This window comes from Bos taurus, chromosome 7, assembly GCF_002263795.3.
Source record: "Bos taurus isolate L1 Dominette 01449 registration number 42190680 breed Hereford chromosome 7, ARS-UCD2.0, whole genome shotgun sequence".
NCBI lineage: Eukaryota > Metazoa > Chordata > Mammalia > Artiodactyla > Bovidae > Bos > Bos taurus.
The window spans coordinates 14941358-14957931 of record NC_037334.1 but is presented as its reverse complement, the minus strand read 5'-3'; the positions used below and the strand labels follow the sequence as shown (position 1 = coordinate 14957931).

The 16574-nt window shown below is 54.1% G+C and overlaps 1 protein-coding gene across 3 annotated transcripts in view; it reads right to left on the bottom strand.

Moving 5' to 3' along the window:
- Positions 1–11574, bottom strand: part of PDE4A (phosphodiesterase 4A) — a 44482-nt gene extending 32908 nt beyond the window's left edge. The window contains exons 1-2 of one of the 3 annotated variants that reach the window (XM_024994123.2): positions 11429–11574; positions 10581–10780 (exon numbers count right to left, since the gene is read on the bottom strand). In XM_024994123.2, the coding sequence (XP_024849891.1) occupies positions 10581–10780; positions 11429–11476 (248 nt within the window). In that variant the 5' untranslated portion in view covers positions 11477–11574. Of the gene's footprint in view, positions 1–7409; positions 7947–10580; positions 10781–11428 lie in introns of those variants that run through there. The other 2 variants (XM_024994122.1, XM_059888095.1) reach the window with 2 other exon arrangements.
- Positions 11575–16574: the final 5000 nt, after the last annotated feature.

Sequence of the window (16574 nt, the reverse complement as noted above, 5' to 3'; positions counted from 1 at the left end):
TTCCTGGTCAGGGTACTAGATCCCCCACGCTGCAACTAAAGATCGTGTGTGCCTCAGCTAAGACCTGGTGAAACCAAATAAAAATAAGTGTTTAAAAAGAGAGAGAGAGATAGGGAAGCTCAAGCCCCAGAAAGGGAAGTGACTTGGCAGGAGTCACTCAGCCTGGAAGGAGCACAGCTTGATTATGATTTTTTTTTTTTTTGACCACACCACACAGCTTGTAGGATCTTAGTTCTCCCACCAGGGATCGAACCCTTGTCCCTAGCAGTGAATGCACCAAATCCTAATTGCTGGACCACCAGGGAATTCCCTCAATTATGTGCTGAGTTGTCTGATTCGGAGACTGGAATTCTGCCCAACAGGGCCTTCATGGTTCAGTTTCCTTCCAGCCCTTTGATCTTTCCTAGGAAGTCAGATATAAACTGAGGTCTAGGGACTTCCCTGGTGGTCTAGTGGCTAAAAGTCTGTGCTCCCAATGCACGGGTCCTGGCTTCAAACCCTGGTCAGGGAACTAGATCCCACATGTTGCAACTAAGACCCAGCACAGCCAAAGAAATTAATAATATTCAAAATAAATAAAATAAAGGGTTGGTCTAAAGCCAACACTGACCCTGACCTACAAGGCCCTACATGAGCTGCTCCATCACCTCCGACCTCATTTCCTTCCAGCACCCCTTGCTCGCTCTGTGCCAGTCACACCTGCCCTCCATGCTTTTCCTCCAGCATGTAAAACAGGTTCCTACCTCAGAACCTTTGCTGTTCCCTCTGCTTGTTACCCTCATAGCATCTTCTCTCACTTCATTTAGGTCTCTGCTCAAAAGTCACTTCCTGAAAGAGATCTTCCCTGACTTCAGGGTCCCTCTTCTCTTCCTGTCCCATGGTCACCATCTGAAATTACTGAATGCCTTTCTGTGCAATTTCCTCCTCACTGGCTAGTCTGAGAACTCCAGGATGGCAGGACTGGGTCCATCGCATTCTTCACCACAGCCTGAAGATGCTCAATCAGTGTTTGTGAAATGAATGGCCCTGTTGCAGATGAGGAAACTGAGGCTCAGACAAGGGAAATCCTTTACTGAGGTCACACAGCAAGCCAAGGGCAAAGGCTGGATTTGGGCTCTTAGGAGTAAGAAAACAGCAGGCTCTCATGTACCCCCCCCCAACTCTCTCCTCACCCTGAAATCTGCAGTTCCCCAAGGCCCTAGTTTCTTCCAATTCAGAGGAGCTTGCTGGTCAGCAAGGGGGCACCCTGGCAGCCAGGGTTTGAGGTTTGGGGGATGCCCCCTTTCTCTCTCTCTACTGAGGAAGTGCGTTTTGAGGAAGTGCAAGTTCTCAAAACACCAGCTCCAAACTGCATGGCCCCACTGTCAGCCAGCTCAGCCTTACCACAGCCCTACTCAGATCTACCCAGGGCAGATCTTTTTCAGCCCCTGTTTACGGAATAGGAAACTGAGGCACAGAGAGCCGTGATGCTGGTCCAAGGTCACACAGCGAGTCAGCGGTTAGGGCTACAATCTGAATCTTAGCTACTGGTCTGGAGTCTCGGAGACTTGGTTTTTAACCTCAGCTCTGCCTTGACCTTGGGCAAATCACTTATCTCTCGGTTTCCTCGGCAGGAATGCAAAGCCGAAGATCAGTTCAGTTCAGTTCAGTTGCTCAGTCGTGTCCGACTCTTTGCAACCCCATGAATCGCAGCACGCCAGGCCTCCCTATCCATCATCAACTCCCGGAGTTCACTCACGTGAATTGAGTCAGTGATGCCATCCAGCCATCTCATCCTCTGTCGTCCCCTTCTCCTCCTGCCCTCAACCCCTCCCAGCATCAGAGTCTTTTCCAATGAGTCAACTCTTCGCATAAGGTGGCCAAAGTACTGGAGTTTCAGCTTTAGCATCAGTCCTTCCAAAGAAATCCCAGGGCTGATCTCCTTCAGAATGGACTGGTTGGATCTCCTTGCAGTCCAAGGGACTCTCAAGAGTCTTCTCCAACACCACAGTTCAAAAGCATCAATTCTTCGGTGCTCAGCGTTCTTCACAGTCCAACTTTCACATCCATACATGACCACTGGAAAACCATAGCCTTGACTAGATGGACCTTTGTTGGCAAAGTAATGTCTCTGCTTTTCAATATGCTATCTAGGTTGATCATAACTTTTCTTCCAAGGAGTAAGCATCTTTTAATTTCATGGCTGCAGTTACCATCTGCAGTGATTTTGGAGCCCCCCCCCCAAAAAAATAAAGTCTGACACTGTTTCCACTGTTTCCCCATCTATTTCCCATGAAGTGATGGGACCAGATGCCATGATCTTCGTTTTCCGAATGTTGAGCTTTAAGCCAACTTTTTCACTCTCCTCTTTCACTTTGATCAAGAGGCTTTTTAGTTCCTCTTCACTTTCTGCCATAAGGGTGGTGTCATCTGCATATCTGAGGTTATTGATATTTCTCCCGGCAATCTTCATTCCAGCTTGTGCTTCTTCCAGCCCAGCGTTTCTCATGATGTACTCTGCATAGAAGTTAAATAAGCAGGGTGACAATATACAGCCTTGACATACTCCTTTTCCTATTTGGAATCAGTCTGTTGTTCCATGTCCAGTTCGAACTGTTGCTTCCTGACCTGCATATAGGTTTCTCAAGAGGCAGGTCAGGTGGTCTGGTATTCCCATCTCTTTCAGAATTGTCCACAGTTTATTGTGATCCACACAGTCAAAGGCTTTGGCATAGTCAATAAAGCAGAAATAGATGTTTTTCTGGAACTCGCTTGCTTTTTCGATGATCCAGCAGATGTTGGCAATTTGATCTCTGGTTCCTCTGCCTTTTCTAAAACCAGCTTGAACATCTGGAAGTTTACCGTTCATGTATTGCTGAAGCCTGGCTTGGAGAATTTTGAGCATTACTTTACTAGCATATGAGATGAGTGCAATTGTGCGGTAGTTTGAGCATTCTTTGGCATTGCCTTTCTTTGGGATTGGAAATAAAAACTGACCCTTTCCAGTCCTGTCGCCACTGCTGAGTTTTCCAAATTTGCTGGCATATTGAGTGCAGCACTTTCACAGCATCATCTTTCAGGATTTGAAATAGCTCAACTGGAATTCCATCACCTCCACTAGCTTTGTTCGTAGTGATGCTTTCTAAGGCCCACTTGACTTCACATTCCAGGATGTCTGGCTCTAGGTCAGTGATCACACCATCGTGATTATCTTGGTCGTGAAAAGCCAAAGATGCGGGGAGTTAAAACGCAGGTTGGTGTTAGGAGGCCATCGCATGGACATCAGCTTGGGCCAAGGCGCGCGGGGGCGAGCCGGGAACTCTGCGTCCTCAACTTCGCCGCCAAATTCCTCTGCATCCGCCAGGCGGCTGTTTCCACTACGCTCGGCCCGGGGTGGAGGATGGAGGTGGTAGCCTGGTCCCAACCTCGGGTGGGCGAGGACCTCACTCACGAGCCTGCGGTCAGCCGGCCTGGCGCCCGCTCTCCCGGGCGCTCAATAAACATGCAATAATAATCCAGGGGCTCCGCAGCAGTGGCGGCGGCGGCGGCGACTTTGCTGGACTCTGGGGGACTAGAGTCCCGGGGGCAGGTTCGGACTCGCGCATACTCAGCCTGTGCCTCCCTTGTCACCCAGCAGAGGGCGCGCGGAGGGCGGGGCGCGAGGAGAAACCTGCTCTCAAAACACACGCAGGGATGTGGGGGCGCCAGTGACTGGGGGAGGCGAAGCCCCCAGTGGAAACCACTGGCCAGAGAGAGAGAGACCCCAATCCGGCTTCGTCCAACCCTTCCTGGGACCAGGCAGCGCCCCTCTGGGCAGGGAGCGTCTGGAGGTACCCAAAAGGGGTCTCTACGCTGGCCTCGCACCTAATTCCGACAAGTTCCCCCACCTCACCACCAGAGTCCTCTTCCTCCCGCTCCATCTGCTTCTTGACAGATCGTGGTGGTGCCATGACTCAGCCCCACAGGGCGCTGGGAGCGCAGGCTCTTACATTCCCAGGTCTGGAGGGGGGTTGCGCATGCCATCTCAGATGGAGGATGGAGTGCCCTCTCTTTGGAGGTTCCTGTGATTCAAGTCTAAAGGGCTCTCCGGATCCCTTTTTCAGTGGTTGCATGAACTCTAACGTGGGTAGTACTGGAATCCCGCGTGTGTGCACCATTTCTGGGGAACTGAGCTGGCTGAATGCCCGTTTAAAACGAGTGCAGTTCCCACTGGCCGCCTCTGTTTCCCCTTCTTCCTTCTGCCTGGGGGTGGGGGAGGACGCTGGCACCAGTGCCCTCCCTGCAGTCGCCGGAGGCTGCACAGGCCCACAGCGGAACAGAAACCTGACCTCCTGCCGGGATGTGGTTGAGGTTCCTGTTTTTCCCTCCCATACTAGAGGGGCAAGCTTCCCTGGTAGCTCAGATGGTAAAGAATCTGCCTACAAGGCAGAAGATCCAGTTTTGATCCCTAGGTCGGGAAGATCCCCTGGAGAAGGGAATGGCAACCGAATCCAGTATTCTTGCCGGGAGAATTCCGTGGACAGAAGATACTGGTCGGCTAGTCCATGGGGTCCCAAAGAGCTGGACATGACTGAGCAACTAACACACACTAGAGGAGCAGGGTCTACCTAGGTCCCAGCTCCTCTCCCAAATCCCGGTCCCTGAGTGACTGTCTACCAAGCACTTGCTGTGTTAAGTCCTTTACACACATCCCCAATCTCACAGAATTCTCAAAATGAGCCCTACGGGGGACCTTCCTGGTGGGCCAGTGGCTAAGACTCTGCACTTCCAACGCAGGGGGGCTGGATTTAATCCCTGGTCAGGGAACTAGATTCCAAATCCTGCAACTAAGATCCAGCACAGCCAAAGTAATTAATTAATTATTTTTTTAAAAATGACCCCAGGTGGTCCAGAGGTTAAGAATCCACCTTCTAATGCAGGTGACACAGGTTTGATCCCTGGTCAGGGAACTGGGATCCCACACGCTGTATAGGCAACTAAGCCCAAGAGCCACAACGAGAGAGAAGTCCTTGCACTGCAACTGAGACTCGAAGCAGCCAAAAATAAATAAATGTATCTTTTTCAAATGACCCCCACAAGGCAGTTGGGGAAAGGCAGATGGGGAAACTGGGGCTTAGAGAGGCCAAGACACTTGGCCCAGGGTGCACAGGAATCAGAGGGGACCTGTGTTGGAATGAATTTCAGCTCTGCCATTTCCTGGTTGTGTGAACCTGGGTAAGAAGAACAGGCTTTGCCCCTCTGGGCCTCTGCTTCCCATGTGTCCAACAGGAATACCTCATGGATCACTGGAGATGAAATGTGGAAAAGTTCCCGGCATGGAGCCCAAGAGCAAGCCATTATGAGTTGGACGCCACTAAGATAATGATGGTTATTATCACTCAGTCATTGTCCCAAGAGAGTCAGCACCCCAGAGACCAGGGTAGGAGGAATCTCTGGGGCCTAAAAAGGGAATAACGCTCTGTTCCTATTGCACCCCACCCCCTTGTGGGTGTCTCAGGACAGTGACCTGAGCCAGTTTGGCAAGTTGCCCCTGGTCTTTGGCATTTCCTGTTGATTCCAGCTTTGTTTTCCTTCAATTCCCTCTGGGAAATAGCAGGCTGTGAGTACTGGATCCATGACACTTGCTTCCTGGGATGGGGTCAGGGATGCTGAGGCTGGGGTGTGCCCCGAATGGAGGTGGGTGGGTGATCTAGAGGCTGTGGTGCCAGCTGGAGGTCCCCAGAGAAGGCCAGAATAGGAGGGTCCCAGCCTAGAGGGGCCTCCCTCAGGAACTCTGGGAGAGGCCTGCATCTGACTGTCCCAGTGATGTTCCAAACTCCCATGGGAGTCAGAAAAAGCACGCAGTCAAAGCCATGAGTCACACATGTCACCAGGACACAAGGTCAGACACCAGAGCATCATAGGAACATTAGGTAATTAGAGCTTGGCATGCCAGGCAGTCAGAAGCACACCCCAAAAGTCAGAGCACCAACACCCAGGCACAGGACACGCAAGCATCCTAGAGCAGTGTCTCAATCACAGTGTCCCAGGTACGAACAGTCGTGTTGACACAATCACATGGCCCCCAGGAGTATACACATCACAGGGCAACCATCACTGCATCCCAGAGACACTCTGTCACAATCACTGCCCTACAGTCACTCTGTCTTAATGACGGTCCCAGGAGTCTGTCCTGAGTCTGTCACCATCACTGCCCCAGAGACACACCATCACCTTGTCATAATCACTGTCCCAGGAGCAGACAGTCACTCTACGACACTCACCATGTCTTATGGGCACGCATAGTCAGTGACACAATCGCAACGTCCTGTGAGCACACACAGCCATGCTGTCACAATGACAGTGTTCCAGTAACATGCACAGCCATGCTGTCATAATCACAGCATCCTAGGAGCACACACAGTCACCCTGCAAAGTCACTGTGCCCCAGGGCTACATGAAGTCACCGTCATAGTCACTGTACCAGAAACACATAGTCATATAAGCACAGACCCGAAGAACACACAGTCATAGGGACCCCATCACCATGTCCCTGAAGCACACAAGTCACATAGACAACAATCACTGTCCTGGGAGCACGTAGTCAGCATGTCACAAACTACAATATCCTGGAAACATGCACAGTTATGCTGTGACAGTCACAGGACCCCAGAAACCCAGGCAGAGCATGCAGCCACAGCTGGCCATTCCCAACAGCTGGATGACCAACTCCGGTCAATGAGAGGGTACCCAACACACCTCATCACTGTCATTGGAGGAGGCAGGGACTCCCTCACCCTATGTTGGGACTATGCGCCCCCTGAACACTGCTCCTTCCCTCTAGGCAGCTTCTGAGCCTTAACATTCCTGCCCTGAGAGGGGACTCCCACATAGGGCACAGCCCCCAAGATAGGGCTCCCTCAGAGGCCCCCTTTAGATTACTGACCTCAGCTGCAGTGCAAGTCCAGGAATCCCGCTCCCAATAGGTTCTTGCAGGCTTTAGAAGGACTCAGAGCTCGCCAGTCTGCAGGAAGCATTGTGGTCCTAGCAGGCATTCCCCCCTCCCCCGCTACAGAGTTCCCCAAACACAGTGAATCTAGCCCTTAAAACAGCACCCCCAGGAAAGCCCGGTCAAGTGGTTCCCAGCCTAGCCGTTGTCTTGCTCTGTCACCGTAGACACCTAAAGTTGCAGCCTTCAACTAAGATTCCCGTTAACACACGCAGCATGGCGCCTCCTAAGTTGACCCCAGGATCAGCTTCAGTTGGACGCCTCGCTTGCGGTGCACGATCAGGGGGCCCAGGTCCTCGACGCCCCCGCAGAACTCCCCTTCGGTCCCCGTCAGTCACACTGACCCCACCCGCAGCACAGCGCCCCCTGCGGTCAGTGGAGAGAGTTGCGTCCTCTCTGCGCGCCTATCCGCTCCGCGCGCGTCCGCAGCTCGGAGTCTTACCGCCTGCAGCTGCCTCCGCCCGCGCTGCCGCTGCCGCTGCCGTGAAAGGACGAGGGCCAGGACATGCGGGATGTGCGCAGGCCAGGCCGGTCGCCGGTGTCCACGGCGTCGGCGCGCTCTATGGGCCGATGTGGCGGCCGTTCGGGCTCCGCGCGCTCCGCGCTGTCCGAGTAGCCGCGCTGCTGGATACGGATGGGGGTCCGCGGCTGCCGCCACAGGTGCTGGGGGGGCGGCTTCAGGGTGGCCTGGCCCTCCCGGGGCCCAGGCAGAGACAAAGACAGGCTCCTCTCCGAGGGGACGGCCGGGGGCTCCATGGCCCTGGCCCCCACCTGCACCCTAGGGGGCCCTGGCCTCTCCAAAACAGCTGAACCCTGCTCAGCTGCGCGCCAGCTGATGCGCCCGGGGTCCCGCAGGTGCGCCTGGCCTCGGTGGGGCCATGGCGTCCCGGGAAGAGACCCGGGGGCGCTGCGGGCCGATCGCCCCCGGGCCGGGCGCGGAGGTTCCCTGTCGGCGCCTGGGCTCTCCGTTCGATGCTCGGCAGCGCTCTCGGCGTTCAGCGTCCCGCTCGGAGCCAGCCCAGGCTCCCCCGCCCCGTCCCGCCTCTCCCCGCCCCCCGCCCGCCGCGGCTGTCAGCACCGCCCCCCTCCTCCTCCGTCCGGGCCAGTGGGGGGCAGCCACCCAAGGAGGGGGCCCTTCCCGCCCACGCAGAGCCCCGCTCCCCGCGGGGAGGGGGAGCCGGAACTCGGCTCTCTCCAGAGCTCCCTGCCTTAGTCGCGGTGCACACGGGTACCAAGGAGTTAAACGGTTAATCCGATCATGAAGGAGACACCCGACTGGTTGCCGGTGTGTCAGTCAGTCTGTCCATCATGGTGGGGGCGGAGCCCAGTGCGGACTTGTCCTCGCCTCTACCCCTGGCCAGGGGGAGCTGGTGAGGAGTGGTCCCGGTAACTCGGACGCGGTCCCTGCAGCGGGCTGCGACGGTGTTCGGGGAGTCTCCTGTTGGTGGGTCAGGGGATGGCGATGGTGTGTGCCCGGGGCGGGATGTGCGCGCACGTGGCCTCTTCCGAAGGTTTGTCTGTGTTTTCGTTGTCTGCTCGAAGTGTGTGCGCGCACGTGGTTGGCTGCTGCGATCTGCCTGTTTATCTGGATTTCGCTGTGCGTGTATGTGCCTGTCTGTGTCTGAAGGAAGTGTGTGCACGTGTGCTGCCTGTTTGGAGGGTGTGCGCCTCTACAGGGTCTGTTCTGGTGGCCTGGGAGCTGTGCCTGTGTTCCCACGCGATTGGGTGTGTACTGTGGTCGGTCCGCGCTTGCGGAGTTTTGCACTCGACTCTGCCTCTGACTGGTGTCTGAGAGAGTCAACGTGTGTTGGTGTGTGTGTGTGTGTGTGTGTGTGTGTGTGGTCGACCTGGGGCCGCTTTGAGGTGTTTCCCTTTGGTTTCTGTGTGGCTCCGGAAGGATACCCGGTGGCTGATACCCCAACTGCCCGCCCACCGCTCTGTGCGTCGCTGCCTCTTCTAAAGCGCTTCTGCAGGAGGTAAACTGAGGCAGGTCCCGGGCGGCCGCGGGACGCACTCCCGTGCCCTTTTCAGGCGAGTAAACAGCCGCGCCTCCTCCCCGCTGCCCCCGCCGGCAGAGCCCCCCTTCCGGCACCTAAATCGGGAGTCGCCGTGACTCACGCTCCCGCCTCCCCCAGCGCCGCGCCGAGCGCGAGCGAGCAAAGAGCTAGCGGGATCCGAGAGCCCTCCCTTCCCCCCGCCCCGGCCCGGGACCGAGCCCTGGTGAAGGAGGCTGCGGGGCAGAGGGCCGTGTACACACCCTTGTGCCCCATCCCCTGCCCGTGCCCCGGTCGATGCGCGCCCGGATTAAGGAGCTAGGAAGCCAGTCCACAAAACCAGGCCGCGCCCCTGTGCGCCCCCCTCAAGGGCTCCCCCGGGCAGGCCGTGCCGTCTGCCACCGCCCTCCCTCCGCACTGTTCTTATTAAAAAAAGAGAGAGAGAGAGAAAGCTCCAACCCCCACAGCCGCTTTTCTCCCTGCCAGAGGGGGCTCCGGGCGTGGGCGAACGCGGAGCTAGAACCGCCCTGCCATTAGCAGCCGCTGAATGTCCCAGAGGCCAGAACTGTGTCCCCCACTTCTCTCGGGGACCCTCCCCACAAGTGCATACCCAAAAAAAGCTTCTAGGGAATTCACAAGGGCTGTGATTCCTCCCCAGATCACTTGAGGGTCTTGGGTTGGACCAAATTCTTGGGGTCAGGGGTATTGTTGGATTGGCCAAAGCTCAGAGTGGGGTAAATGGTGTGTGTGGGGGGGTCAGGTCACAGCGGGGGTGGCAGAAAAAGGAAGGCCCAAGGCAGTGGGCCAGAGCAGGTCACTGGATCTGTGGCCTGAAGGAGGCTAGAGGGATTTGGAGTTGGGGTGGGGGGTTCATTAAGCCATTTGGAGAGGAGAATGACAGTCACTTCTTCCCTCATCTGGAAATGAATCATTGTAGCATGATCCAAGCAGAGACCCTGGAGCCCTTTGAGTAGACAAAGGGGTGGGTGGGGAGATTGAGGCTGCAGAAAACAGTGGCCCGAGGAGGGCAGTGGGGACAGGGCCCGCCAGCAGCCAGGACTAGCTCAGTCGTCTGGCTTTCAAATTCATCCTTGGGCCAAGAGGAGGGTTGAAGTACCCTCTGAGGACCCCAGATGAGAAAGAGCAAGGAAGTTCAGTGTGAAGCTAGGCTCAGAAGAAAGAAAAATGCCAGTCCAGACCGCCTGCAGTGTCCCACTATCCCCTTTTAACGCCTTGAAGAAACGACATCCTCTTAGAAAGGGAAATAGAGGTGCACACGGATTGGTGGGACGTGTACTCCCTAACCTGTCCCAGCTTTCTGCTTATGGGAGCATTCTTGCAGACTGGAGGGTCCAAAACCTTTCTAAAACCCTGCTCCTTGCTGGCGGAGGCAGCTGCAAAATGGAAGAAGGGGTTCCTCTAAAGCCTGCAAGAGGTGCCACTTGGGGGCGGTGGGATGTCACAACCTGATCCACCAAGCTCCAGGAGAACTTTCAGCTGGTTTTGCACAACTCAGGAAGCCAGGAGCCTGGAGCAAAGGAAAGGGCTGGTGGCTGGAATTAGCCCAGCTGGCCCTGTTCCTCCATCCCACCTCCCAGCCCGGTCCACCTCCCGCCTACCTGTCAGCTTTGGTGATGGAAATTCGCGGAGGGATCAGCAGCGGCAGAGTGGTGGGCCGAGGAGGCAGAGGGACCCCAGGGTCCAAGGGCTCAGGCTCAGCCCAGCCTAGGCCTGGACCCGTGGAGAGGCGTCGGCGAGGGCGTCGGAGGTCAGCCCCCAGCATGTTGGCTCGGCCCGGCTCGGGGGTCTCTCGAGGCCTCTGAGGTGAGACAAGGGCGGGATAGGGGTACAGCCTGGTCAGGCAGCTCTGAGCTCCTCCCCGCAGTAACGTGCCTCCCTGGCCATCTGAGAGAGGCGCCTATGGGTATTAAGGCTTCTGTGCCCCGCTCCCATTTTAGCATCCCTCTCACAGAGGGGGCGTCCCCAGCTCTTACATTTGAAAGGTGCCCTTTCTCAGTCATAATTTTTGTGGGGTTCCCTTTTGATGTCTCCATCCTGGGGCTTCTGGGGCCTCATGCCTGTAGTCCGTCCTCACCACGAAACCTTTCTAACACATCACCACCCTCCACGTCTACGAAGCCTCTTAAATGTATGTGGCCTCCTCCCTTCCTTACATCTGAGACCCTAAAGACCTTCAGCCCCAGCAACTCTCCGCACCCACCCTACAATCCTCTCCCTATTGGGAAAACCCCTGGAAGGCCCTGCCTTCTAACCCTGGGCTAAGAGCCTCTTAATCCGGGCAGCAGCAGAATAATGAAGTCAAGGGAGTAAACTGAGGCACGAGGGGACAAGACTTGATGCCTCGAGGAAGTAGGGCCAGGCTTAGTGAGCAGCTGTGGTCACTAGGGGGCTCCCGACCCCCAACCCAACCCAAACCTCGTCCCCAGCCCCGCCCCGCCTCTCGCACCTCGTCCCCGGTTCCGGCCACCGACAGGACACTGCGACTCCTCTTCATTTCGCCAAACTAGCGTGCCTCGGGTGCTCCATGTCATGCCCCGGCTAGTGCCTCCTACAGGACCAGGCCAAAGGCGTCTACCATCAGCGCCCTGGGGCTCCCCCTGCGGGCTGAGCATGGAATCCACCTCCGCACCTTGCCAATTGCCTCTCCCGGGGCGTGACGTCAGCGGGTGACTGACGCACTGCCTGTTGGTGACGTCACACGCATGTTGCCAGAGCAACAGCTGACGCACGGCCGGGCTCTGAACAGTGTCAATGCCTAGATTGGCCACTGGGGGGCCGGGAGCCTCGGGCCCGGGTCGCCCCAGCCCCCACCGGTCCTCCTGCGGGGGCTTCCCCAGCCTGGGGATCCCTCAGAGAAGACCGGGAGCTCCCAGAGCCGGCCACGTGTGGCGCGTGGTCTGAGCTGGGGGCCGGAGGAAGCGTCTCCTCCGAGCTGTTGGGATTTTATGCCTAAACCCGAAATAGCTCCGATGTGCGGGGGCCGGGCGCAGCGAGACGGCGGTTTGGGCACAGATGGGGGACGCGCAGGCAGAGGCTCGCGGAGACAGACAGGGACGCGTGGAAATAGAAACAGACAGACAGGGACACAGACGCAACTCCCGGTGAAAAGTGCGCTCTGCTGCCGGCAATCCCTATCTAAAAGCTTGGGGAAGGGGAAGCCTGGCTCGCTCTACCTTTGCACCCAGGCGCTGCAAATTATGGCTGTGTGGCCGTAGGTCAGTGCATTAAACTCTCTGAGCCTGTTTCACCTCTGTGAAATGGAATGATAATTCTTACAGGTTCTATATGAGAATGAAATGAGATCTGCTGCTAAGTCGCTTCAGTCGTGTCCGACTCTGCGACCCCAGAGACGGCAGCCCACCAGGCTCCGCCGTCCCTGGGATTCTCCAGGCAAGAACACTGGAGTGGGTTGCCATTTCCTTCTCCAGTGCATGAAAGTGAAAAGTGAAAAGTGAAAGTGAAGTCGCTCAGTCGTCTCCGACTCTTAGCGACCCCATGGACCGCAGCCTACCAGGCTCTTCCGTCTATGGGATTTTCCAGGCAAGAGTACTGAAGTGGGGTGCCATTGCCATCTCCAGAAATGAAATCAGACCATATTGAATTCTTGAAGAACTGGCACTCAGTAATTGCTTAATAAATGCTATTGACATCTGAGCCTGCTGCTGTTCAGTCGCTAAGTCCTGTCTGATCCTTTGCGATCCCATGGACTGCAGCCCACCAGGGTTCCCTGTCCTTCACCATTTCCCAGAGTTTGCTCAAATTCATGTCCATTGTGTCGGTGATGCCATCCAACTACATGTCATCCTCTGTCACCCACTTCTCCTCCTGCCCTCAGTCTTTCCCAGCATCAGGCGTTTCCAGTGTGTCGGCTCTTTGCATCAGGTGGCCAAAGTATCTGAACCTGTGGGAGCCCATTAGAATCCACATCAGATCGTGACCCTCCTCTGCTCAGAGCCCTCCATGGCTTTCACCTTCTTCAGAGGAGACATCAAAGTCCTCAACAAGAGGCTCACAGAGTCCTGCATAACGTCTCTGTCCTCATTCCTCCCACTCTCCCCTAGGCTCACTCTGCTCCATCTACACTGGCCCCTTGACTGCTTCTGGACACACTTGGCATTCTCTAACCTCAGAGCCTTTGCACTTTCTGTTCCCTCTGCCTTAAATATCCACAGGTCCCTCACATCCTTCAGGTCTTCGTAACATCTCACCTTTTCAGTATTTCTCGCCTCCCCACTGCTGTTTAAAGTTGCTAGCCCCTCAGGATTCCTGAATTTTCTTATCCTGCTGTATTTTTTTCATAGAATTTATCACCTAAATACGTACTATGTAATTTACTTATTACATGTACTGTTGGTCTTGTTCTACCCCAGAATATCAGCTGCAGGAGGACAAAAATATTTTATCTGTTTTATTAATTACTATATGCCCGGTGCCTAGAACTGAATCTGGAACATAGTAGTCTCTTACTAAGTTTTTGTTCAATGTCGGGTTATTATTTTGAGGACTCAAGAGCATATTTATTAAGTTCCTAGAAAGTCTACTATGGACTGGCCACATTACTCCCTACCTTGGCTCTTATTACTTTTTCTTGCCCTATAGCTCTAGCTCTAGCACTTCAGTTCAATGTCAACTGGTAGAAATGAATATAAACATCATCTTACCCATGCAGCACTTAGCACCAGGCAAGCTCATGACAGACAGCTGTTGAACAAATGGATGTATGTATGAATATTGTTCAATGGTCACCTTCACTTCTCGACCAGACTCAATCAGTCGGTGTTCTGGGCTCCCACTGCTGCTTATTCTGCCCCTATTAAAGCACTCATCATTTGAGGTTATATTTTTATTCCCCACTACAGCTCTGTGAGGGCAAGAAATGGTACGCATTCATCGTGGTCCCCTGCACATAGTCTCAGTGAATGCTGAAAGAATAAGTGAGGGAACAAATTAGCATAAAGAGAAAGAGGCACCCTCTCTTCTGTATGCAGACAGACCAGACACATATGCTCAGACAGGCAGAGAAAGGGTCACGTAGTAAGGACCAGGCTTCGGCTCCAGTGTTAACATTGACCTGTATTCAAATCCTGACTGTACCACTCCTCATTAGCTGTGTATCTGGGGGCAAGCTTCCCAGCCTCTTTGAGCTTGTTTGCTGATCTTCAGTTTCCGTCGTAAAATGGGGATAATATTCCTACCTACCTGAGGAGGTTGTTGTGAAGATGAAGTGAAGTAATGCATGTAAGTTTCTGAGCACAGTGCCTGGTTCCTAGTATGTGCTCATGGAACAGTAGCCACTATCATAATAATATTATCACTGTTGTTGATTCAGTGGAGCTATAGACATATTCCCAGGTGACTCTAGTGATAAAGAACCCTCCTGCCAGTGCAGGAGACATAAGAGATGCCGGTTCGATCACTGGGCCAGGAAGATCCCTTGGAGGAGGGCATGGCAGCTTACTCCAGTATTCTTGCCTGGAGAATCCCATGGACAGAGGAGCCTGGAGGGCTACAGACCATAGGGTCCCAAAGAATTGGACACGAATGAAGCGACTTAGCAGCACATTAACAGAGATTCCTCCCATCCTCCCCCTCATCCCACTGGCCTCCTCCCTGTTCCTCAAACACTTTGAGCATATTTTGATCTTAGGGCCTTTGCGCTTGATCTCCCCTCCCCTGGAAAACCACCCTCAGATATTCTGTGCTCTTCCCACCTCCAATCTCCCTGACTCTGCCTTAATTTTGTTTTAGAATTATGACATTCTAACAAGATATATAATTTACCTATCCTTTTATTAGCTATTGCCTGTCTTTTGATTAAGACATGAGGTCAATATGTTGGTCTGTTTTGTCCCCTGCTAAATCTTCAGGATCTTGGACAATGCTGGTAGAGAGTAGGTGCTCAACAAATGCCTCTTGAGTGGATGAATAAAACCACTGGACTCCCTTATCTCCTTCACCTCTCTGCTCAAAGTTACCTCTTTTCAGAGGCCTTCCGACATGGATGTCTCCCCCTACCCCATCTCCTTCTGCCTCTCACTCAGGTTTGTTTCTCTCCTCAGCATTCATCACCCCTGGGGTATTATATATTTCTGTTTTTGCTTGCCCTACCCCTTAGTTCCATGAGGTCAGGGGATTTTTCTGTCTTGTTCTAAGGCCAGCATCATGGACACATGACCTGAGCAGTCACACAGGGCCCCATGCTTAGAAGGTTTAATGTGCTACTGTCATGGTCTTGTCGTGGTCTAAAGTCTTACATTAAAATTTTTTTTTAATTAAAAAATAATTTTTGGCCACTCAGCATGTGGGGTCTTAGTTCCCCAACCAGGGATCGAATCTACTCTCCCTGCATTTGAAGTTCAGAGTCTTAGCCACTGGACTGCCAGAGAAATCCCTTAATAATAATAATTTTAAACTGGGGTCTTGCATTTTCATCTGGTCCTGGGCTCTGCAAAATTATGCAGCTGATTCTGGCTGTATCCTCAGTGCCCAGAACAGCCCATGGTAGGTGCTCAAGAATTTGTGGAATGAAGGAAGGAGTGGAGGAGGCCAGGGGGCGGAGGTGGAGACACACACACGCCACCACTGCCTGGACACTTGTGCATCTTTGTAGAAATCAGCCCTGGCAGAAACCTGGGCATGGGAGGCAGGTCCTCAGAAATTGGCTTGAGTGCCCAGGAGGTGGGGGAGCCGCTAAACCTGCCTTCCCCCAATCCTGGGCAGCAGCCCACTGGGGAGGGGGTCCAGATGGCCAAGTAGGCTCAGGCTGAGGAGGGCCTCTTGACTCATCCAGCTGCTCAGGGCTCCTGGCCTGGCCTGACAGAAGCACTGGCTTCACCCAGCCCCCACCACCTTCAGGAGGACATGGCGATGGGTGGCCAGAGAGGGATGGAAATGACGATGAATGCCCTTGTCTGCAGCTTGCCCAGATCATTCAGGCCTAAGGAGGGACAGTGACTACCCAAGCTCCATGCCTTGGAGCTGGGAAGGACTCTCAGCTCCACCCCCTCCCCATGGGGCATATGTGTGTGCAAATGCATGTATGTGAACATGAGACTTTGTACATGGCTGTCCGTTTGCAACTGGACAGGTAGAACTCTCTGGGAGTCTGAGTATTGTGTAGATGAAAGCAGATCATACTTGCCAGGAGTGTGTGTATGTGACAAAGTGATACCACATCAGTCTATGTGGGCATAAGGCTGGCTCTGTGTGTGTGTGTGTGTGTGTGTGTGTGTGTGCATGCACACATGTGAGGAGGGTGCCTACATATGGATGCAGAATCTTACACTGGTCAGAAATGTGGATTCTGGGTTCAGATCTTTGCACAGCCACCCAGTATCTATGCAGCCTCAGGCACTTTTGGTTCTCCAACCTGTATATGGTGTTTGCGTGACAACGTTTGTCTGGATCAAAGTGTGTGTGTGTGTGTGTGTGTGTGTGTGTGTTTGAGAAGTAATACAACTCTTCTGGGAGGTCTTCCTGGATACCCATCTCAAAGTGGACTCCTCAATTTTTCTCTTTTGTGAATTGAATTGTGAACTGAACAATTCAGTTGCTCAATCAGGTTCCATTCTTTTTGACCCCTGGACTGCAGC